This window comes from Bufo gargarizans, chromosome 7 (genome assembly GCF_014858855.1).
Source record: "Bufo gargarizans isolate SCDJY-AF-19 chromosome 7, ASM1485885v1, whole genome shotgun sequence".
Classification (NCBI taxonomy): Eukaryota; Metazoa; Chordata; class Amphibia; order Anura; family Bufonidae; genus Bufo; species Bufo gargarizans.
Window position 1 is genome coordinate 151,807,245 of NC_058086.1, and position 8,596 is coordinate 151,815,840.

At 43.8% G+C, this 8,596-nt stretch overlaps 1 protein-coding gene across 3 annotated transcripts in view; it reads left to right on the forward strand.

Annotated features, from left to right (window-relative positions):
- Positions 1–7,370, forward strand: part of SUCO (SUN domain containing ossification factor) — a 91,966-nt gene extending 84,596 nt beyond the window's left edge. For all 3 annotated transcript variants that reach the window (XM_044300557.1, XM_044300558.1, XM_044300559.1), the window contains 3 exons: positions 1,254–1,345; positions 3,772–3,827; positions 5,161–7,370. In XM_044300557.1, the coding sequence (XP_044156492.1) occupies positions 1,254–1,345; positions 3,772–3,827; positions 5,161–5,604 (592 nt within the window). In that variant the 3' untranslated portion in view covers positions 5,605–7,370. The remainder of the gene's footprint in view (positions 1–1,253; positions 1,346–3,771; positions 3,828–5,160) is intronic.
- The last annotated feature ends 1,226 nt before the right edge of the window (positions 7,371–8,596 follow it).

Consider the following 8,596-nt stretch of genomic DNA (forward strand, 5'->3'; position numbering starts at 1 on the left):
TGACCTCCACAGTGCCCTGCCCCCTTAACTGTGACCTCCACAGTGCCCTGCCCCCTTAACTGTGACCTCCACAGTGCCCTGCCCCCTTAACTGTGACCTCCACAGTGCCCTGCCCCTTAACTGTGACCTCCACAGTGCCCTGCCCCCTTAACTGTGACCTCCACAGTGCCCTGCCCCCTTAACTGTGACCTCCACAGTGCCCTGCCCCCTTAACTGTGACCTCCACAGTGCCCTGCCCCCTTAACTGTGACCTCCACAGTGCCCTGCCCCCTTAACTGTGACCTCCACAGTGCCCTGCCCCCTTAACTGTGACCTCCACAGTGCCCTGCCCCCTTAACTGTGACCTCCACAGTGCCCTGCCCCCTTAACTGTGACCTCCACAGTGCCCTGCCCCCTTAACTGTGACCTCCACAGTGCCCTGCCCCCTTAACTGTGACCTCCACAGTGCCCTGCCCCCTTAACTGTGACCTCCACAGTGCCCTGCCCCCTTAACTGTGACCTCCACAGTGCCCTGCCCCCTTAACTGTGACCTCCACAGTGCCCTGCCCCCTTAACTGTGACCTCCACAGTGCCCTGCCCCCTTAACTGTGACCTCCACAGTGCCCTGCCCCCTTAACTGTGACCTCCCCAGTGCCCTGCCCCCTTAACTGTGACCTCCACAGTGCCCTGCCCCCTTAACTGTGACCTATCACAGTGCCCTGCCCCCTTAACTGTGACCTATAACAGTGAAGGAAAAATGGCTGAGTTGTTATGGAAACCTGGATCAGGACAGACACAGATTTTTATAATCTAGATGTTATCTTAGTGTAAGACCCAATTCATACAGAGTCTATTGCCAGCTGAATTTAGTGCCATTCCTGGGTACCCTCTATTCAGCGGAGGCGTTGAATGGTTAATGGATCCTTCTTGCACAGATACATGGGATTCTTCTGTCTGCATCTGGGCATGCGCCAAACAGGTCCATTTACTGTTCAGCCACTGCACAGAATAGAAGGTACCCAGGAACTGCAGGCCATGGAGGAGGATGACTGGTGAGGTTTACTCACTGAACCCTCCAGTAGAACAGCTGGGGGGCAGTATACAGTCTTGTTTGCCAAATTACATTGGAAATTGGCCAGCCCCTTTATGCCGGATATCCTGGGCATGCTTTAGTACAGTATAACACAGCCATACATGAAGTGCAGTGGGTAGTACCGTGCTATTTTGTGATTTATATTTAGCCAATTAAATGTACTTTTTTACTTTTTGTTTAGATGTTTTTCATCCTATGATGATATGAATCTCAAGCGAAGGACCACATTTCCTCTTATCCGCTCCCAATCATTTCATCTATCGAGTAAAGAAGGTAATGCATTCCTTGGACTACATGAATGCTTCGATATACTTATGTAATGCTTTTAACCCCCCCCCCCCCCCCCCCCCCCCTCCCTCCAATGTTGATATACAAACTGAATTATTAAGCCTAGCATCAAGGTTGTCCCACCAGAAGAACTTTTCACCTGTCCCCTGCCAGTCCTGCATGCACACTGCTGCTCCATTCATCTCTGTGGCACTACCCGAGATACGCGATGTACGTGGCCGTCTCCAGCAGCGGCATAGAGACGAATGGAGTGATTGGTTATTGTTGAACCAGTAGATGAATCCGTGCCCCTTTTGAATGGGGGTAAATCCACCCTTCCTTCTATGGCATGACAAACTACCGCTCTGCAGCTGAAAACCAAGGATCCCTTCTGTGGCAAATACCTGGCTGATTACTTTTAGGGTCCATTCGCACGTCTGCATCCGTTCCGCAGTTTTGCAAACAAAAATCATAAGAAAATCAAGATGGTGGCTCACTCCAAACGTAATTTAGGAACTGGTGCTGCCAACCCAATTAGAGGGACACCCACCCTCTGGTAAGGTCAAAAGTGCAAACTATAGTAATGGACGAGCACACTTCAAATGGCAATATTATAAAATTTAATTAAATCACACAATTGAGTTACACATGTGTATATCCTAAAAATATAAAACAATGTAATATAAAATACACTAATTTCCAATGAAAAACCAAGTGCAAGATATATACTTCATAAAAGCTGACACAACCTCGTATGTGTCTGGCAAAGTCCACAAGATGTTGCAGCTATTGTTGGAATAATTCCTAGTTCGCACAGTAATGAACTGGTTATGTTGGGCTAGAGTACTGAATAGTGTTGATTAGAATCCCATGAAGAGCAGTCCACATATGAATGTAGGTGTATGTCCCAAAAATTTGCTGTGCAGATATTCAGGAGCTTGATTGTTCCAAAGATCAGTCTCTTAGTTATTGTACTCCAATCATTACAGGTTTTTTTAGCCACATGTATTGTGATCAATATGTTTGTAGCTTATAACTTAGGCTTCAGTCCTCTTACCTTACTCTGCATTACTGGCGAGGGTCGGGCGGCGCGGGACAATGCCGGCGTCTCATGCCGTACTCCTCCAGCCGGCTTACCCGAAATATCTCGGGAGTTCGGATGGGACTTCAGTGTGTGCTGCGTCCGTGCTTCTTACTCTTCCGGCTTTGCAGAGGAAGGAATCTTTTCGGTCTATATATCCTAGTAGCGGTAATATTTCAACTGTCCTTTTGGATCAATTTTCTTAGCAGGTATCTGATTCGGCCCAGATGCGTTTTGGGAATTGGCCTTCCCGAAACGCGTCTGGGCTGGAAGAGTAAGAAGCACGGACGCAGCACCGCAAAATACATACGGTTGTGTGCATGAGCCATTAAATATATAAAATACAAGTAAGGGCCCATGCACACGACGTATGTATTTTGCGATCCGCAAAAAATACTGATGACATCCGTGTGCATTCCGTGTTATGCTGAACGGAACAGCTGGCTCCTAATAGAACAGTCCTATTCTTGTCTGTAATGCGGACAGCAATAGGACATGTTCTATTTCATGAAAAGAAAATAAGTTTGTGTGCATGAGCCCTTATCCTGAACGTTTTCCTCTAAATCTATATATCAGTCTGCTCCTTACACCATGCTATCTGCAGATCAGGCATGGTTGTCCTGGCAGGCTCCCTATAATATTACTTATTACAGAAGGGCATACCATGCACATACATAGCGGTATGATTAAAGTAAAACTATATGATAACTATCTGTAAAGAATAAATCAAGGCAACTGGACGTACTGTAGATTTTCTTGAAAACGTTTCACTCGTTCTTCCAACGAGCTTTCTCAATTCTGAGTGATTGTACAAGAATTCTCTGGGAATAAATATGTAACTGAATCAACATCTGGTAATTATACCCAGCATGGGGTCGGAGGTCATTATACCCAGCATTGGGTCAAAGGTATTGATTCCACTAACCTAATTGTTCCCAGAGAATTCTTGTACAGTCACTCAGAATTGAGAAAGCTCGTTGGAAGAACGAGTGAAGCGTTTTCAAGAAATCTACAGTAAGTCCAGTTGCCTTGATTTATTCTTTACAGATATACCATGACCTGGATAAATGAGAACCTTCACAGACATATGATGACTATTTTGATTCACATTTGTTGAAGCAATTTTCCAGGACTTACCGTAGATACTGGTGGCCTTTCCTCGGGAAACCTCATCTAATTCAGATCGGTGGAGGTTCAACACTGCATGGCCCAGCATCAGGACTGTACAGTGTCCACTGGAGGAGTACTGCAGCTCTGCTCCCATACACCTCAATTATGGTGTAATTTTCTGTTAGATAAATCTACATGATCATACATGCAAGTTTTCAATTTATTTGTTTTATATTAATAGTGGATCCAGATGATTTGTACATTGTGGAGCCTTTGAAATTCTCTCCAGAGAAAAAGGTAAGATTCATTTATTTATTTTTTTACATTTCTAAATGTCTTGTAGCACACGATTGCTGGTGCGTGTACACTGTTTGACCAACAGATGGCAATAGTTCATAGCAAAAAAAAAAAAAAATATATATATATATATATATATATATATATATATATATATATATATATATATATATATATAATATATATATATATATATATATTCATATATTCTCTATATCTATAGCTTTATTTATTTTTTCATTTTCATCACCTATGAAAGCCAGCCGGATGCTTTCCACTTCATCTCACATAACCACGGAGTACAGTATACCGGCACCTCTGTCATTGTCGTTTGACAAAGCAGTGATAGATTGGAGATCCTTAGATGCACCGAGTAGGGCTGGCCATACATATTAGATGGCTGTTAGCCAAATGCTCATTCAGCCAATAGCCTTCTCTCCTGACTCTCCCGTACACATGCACACTTCTATTAGCCAAGTGTGCATGTGTTCTTCCAGACAGGGGAGGAAGCTACTGGCAGGAATTCATTGGTTATGTTGAAATTCAACATGACGACCCTTCACTCTCCTAATATCTGTTGTGAGAGAGTCGGAAGGCTTCCAATGCACAATAGATGGTTGCCCAGCTGATGTAATCTGATTTGTATGACAGCTTAAAGGGGTTACCCGGGAATTTGATACTGATGGCTTGTCCTCAGACGAGGTCATCAATATATCAGATCAACAGGGGGTCTGACTTCCGGCACCCAGCTGTTTGAAGGGGCTGCAGCACAGCACTTACTGCGACTCTGGTGGCCACTGCAGCCTCCTCGCAACTTACCAAGCATAAATTGCCATAAATTGGGCAGTGGCTGTGCTTGGTATTGCACCTAGGCCATGTGACCTATGTACGGTGACATCACTGGCCTAGGAAGAGGCCTAAGCACTCGCAGAGCACCATGGCCACTTCAAACAGCTGATCGGCCGATCTGAAATTGATGACCTATCCCGAGTACAGGCCATCAGTATCAAATTCCTGGAGAACCCTTTAATGGGGCATTCCCACGATCATATCGGTTTTGCTGTCTGCAAATATCAGATCCACAAAACACGAATACCAGCCGTGTGCATCCCGCACTTTCCCCTTTTGCAGGTCCTGCACTATGTAACAAATGCCTATTCTTCTTTTTTTTTTTTTTTTTTTTTTTTTTTTTGCATTGAAATGAATATTTCTGCATCTGGTCTGCAAAAAATCCGGTCTAAGCAGTTTTTAATTTATTAAAATGCTTTTACTGATTTATGAATTGATTTTTCTTATTTTATTTATTTTTCCTACCCCATTTTTCTGTCCGCAGAAAAAGCGTTGCAAGTTCAAAACTGAGAAAATTGAGACAATTAAACCAATGGATCCATTAAAAGCACTCCCAAATGGGGACATAAAAACAAAGAAAGAATTCACAAACCAGCGGGACTTTTCAAATATGGGAGAGGTGTACCACTCTTCGTACAAGGGGCCACCTTCCGAGGGCAGCTCAGAGACCTCTTCCCAGTCAGAGGAGTCCTACTTTTGTGGCATCACAGCCTGTTCAGCCCTTTGTAATGGACAACCCCAAAAGACAAAAACAGAAAAAAGAGCCATTAAGCGCAGGCGCTCAAAACTTCAGGACCAAGGAAAGTTCATCAAAACGTTAATACAGACTAAATCCGGGTCCATGCCTAGTCTGCATGACATCATCAAAACCAATAAAGACTTGACTGTCGGTACGTTTGGGGTTACAACGGTTTCCGGTCGTCTGTGATCCTCACAGGGTAGCTGATCTATACATTATTTTATTTTTTTATTTTATTACCTGAATCCAGTACGTAAAGGAAGCTCCAGCTGACCATTCAAGGGTTACGTGCACAACATGAGTTGGGCTGGTCTTTGAGAACTTGGATTGTCTCCTCTAACTGGACTTGTTTGAGCGAGGAATTGAGTCGACTCTACTTTCTTCAAATGATTCAATAGGATTAGATTTTTCGCAGTTTCATTACTGGGGGAAAAAAAAAACATTACTACCCAAATTGTTGGGTTTAACTTGAGCTCAAGTTGTCGTGTCCTACCCCCGATGTCGTTCCCATACTTGCACCTTTCCATATTTATGTGCCTTCTGTCTATTTATAATGCCACTGGAGGGAAAAGCACCAAGTGTGAATGCGTGACTTAGATTTTTAGAGAACACGTTTTAAGCTCTTTTTTTTTTTTTTTTTTTTTTTTTTTATTTATTCCTTTTTGCCGCTTCTCTGAGTTCAACACTAAAGAGTGCCAGGCATCCTGCAGCTAGACCGTTCCATGATGGACCGTCTGTGACCCAGTGAACCAATAACCTGATAATAGAAGAATAGGGTTTGGAACGGCCCTTAGCTGCTACGGGTGCCATCAAATTGAATCTGCTTATGATGGGGTTATAGCCCATGTTGTACTTTTGACCAGTGTTAAGGGTAAAGGTTGTGCCATGCGTTCAGCTGTGATTCAATTTTGGAGGAAAAAACTTGCGTAAAATGAGGGGGTTGTCTGAGAGTGGCCAAAATTTAGACCAGTAAATCACCTGCCGCTTCGGTCCTCCTCAGGCTTATTTACTTGGCTGCAGACAGTCCCAACCTATGGCTGCTGCAGGCAAGTCAATGACCTCAGCAATGTACGGTGGATTTGCTGGGTAAGCAAGGGGTCTTTTTATATCCAGCCTCCCCGGATAGATTTTGACCAATCGTGGGGTTAATCCCAGTAAATATCAGCAGGGGAACACAAACTACTGACCACGTTTTGCTTTCTTCTAATCTGGTAATTAGTCCTACTTAGAAAAGATTAGAGAAAAAGGTCAATTTTAGCAACAGCGACGCTTTTGTCCTAAGACGTTGTTTGGTGTCACAGCTCAGTACTGTTCACCATCTTCTAATCTAACGCAACTGCTTTGATGGATGCTAGATCACACTGCAGGCTCTGCTTTATGGAGACTTAAAGGACTTGACTGGCCGATTGAAATTAAAGGGGTTACCTGACCATTTGTAACTGGTAACCTATCCTCTGAATAGGTCATCAGCATGGGGGGGTCTGACACCTGGGACCCCCTGACTATCAGATGCTGATGACCTATTCAGAGATCACTCTTCAGTCAGAAATGGTCAGGTAAGAGAAAAAAAAAAAGCACCTAACCTTGTAAGATAATAGTCATACTCGCCTTACCAATCCCTTGCTGCTCCCATTCCTGGTCACCTCTATGGTCAGTTGTTTGTTGAGAGGTTATTTCCTGTGTGTCTCGAAGGGACCTGCAAGGAGAGACTAGCGTGGGCCGAGGAAGAAGGGGCAAGGTGTTATGTATTTTATCATTTTAAGTTTACAGAGTTATGTGCTTTTTTGTTTTGTTTTACGTATTCAGAGCATAGGCCTTGAGCCTGAGCATTTTCAATTGCTTAAAGGGGACCTGTCATCAACTTTATGCTACCCATAAATTAGAGACGGGCGAGTTGATTTCAGTGGTCTGTCAGTTAAAAGTGGTTGCCAAGAACCAACATCACAATCATTGCAGACTGGGCCTGGAAAAGAGTCACGGCCACCTGAGAAGAGTCCTGGTTATTCATGAATTCCTGCTCTCCTGCCCACCTGCTGATGATTGACAGGCTTCTACCTAGTTTTCTCCCTTTCTCTCTAGGAGGGAACTGCCAATCATCAGCAGACGAGCAGGAGATTAGGAATAACCAGGACTCTTCTCGGGTAGATCTGACTCTTTTCAAGGCCTGGGCTGTAATGATTATGATGCTGGTTCTCAGCAACCACTTACTTTTAGCTCATGAGTGACACACCGCTGACATCAGCATTTCTGTCACTATTTTATGCTGCCCTCCGTGAGGTCAGCATAAAGTTGATGACTAGTTCCCTTTTAATTTATTTAAATATTGAGGACCAGCCGTGTGTATGTTAGACTTTAGCACTGTTCACACTGTCAGTCCTTTAGCTCTCTTTTGACTGCATGTGGATTAAGTACAGAATGTTGTTTTAGCGTTTACCGAGGCTCTGTCCACTCGCCTGACGTGTTGGTTTTCATATAGCAAATGCTTTTATTCTCCATTAAAAATTAACTCTGGAGCATCTTTTCTTATAACCCTCATTGGGCCTCTATTATCCCTCCTAGCAGTGTTTCAATAAATTGACAACTGGGGTGATGCCATTCTCCCTGTCAGCACTGATTGGATAGGGACACAGTGCAGCGACAGAACCCCAACCTGTGACTCCTATTTGTCCATTTGTATTTCAGAATGTTCTAGTACAGGGCTGGCCAACCTGAGGCTCTCCAGCTGTTGCAAAACTACAACCCCCAGCATGCCCAGACTGCCTACAGGTATCAGCCTACAGCAAAGCATGGTGGGAGTTGTAGTTTTACAACAGCTGGAGAGCCACAGGTTGGCCAGCCCTGTTCTAGTAGGAATAAACAGACATGTTACAACACAGAGAAGATGGTCCAGCACTGTTATACTATGAGGAATACAAGTATTTAATAAACCAGGCATGTCTGCAGAGCGGCCATGTCCTCTTCACTGTCGCCTGTACCAATGTGTAGCTAAAATACATGGCGTGGAGAAAGAAATGTAGTCTTATTTAGCTTAAAAATGAGTCTATGCACCTCCACAAATGTTAGTCTAGTCTTCATGTCTTTTGCAGGAATGATTTTCCAAATTGCCCTGATTTTATGTTTTTCAGCACTTAGGTTATTAGAGAATATTTAGCTTGCTTTTGTTTGTAATACAACACTAAGC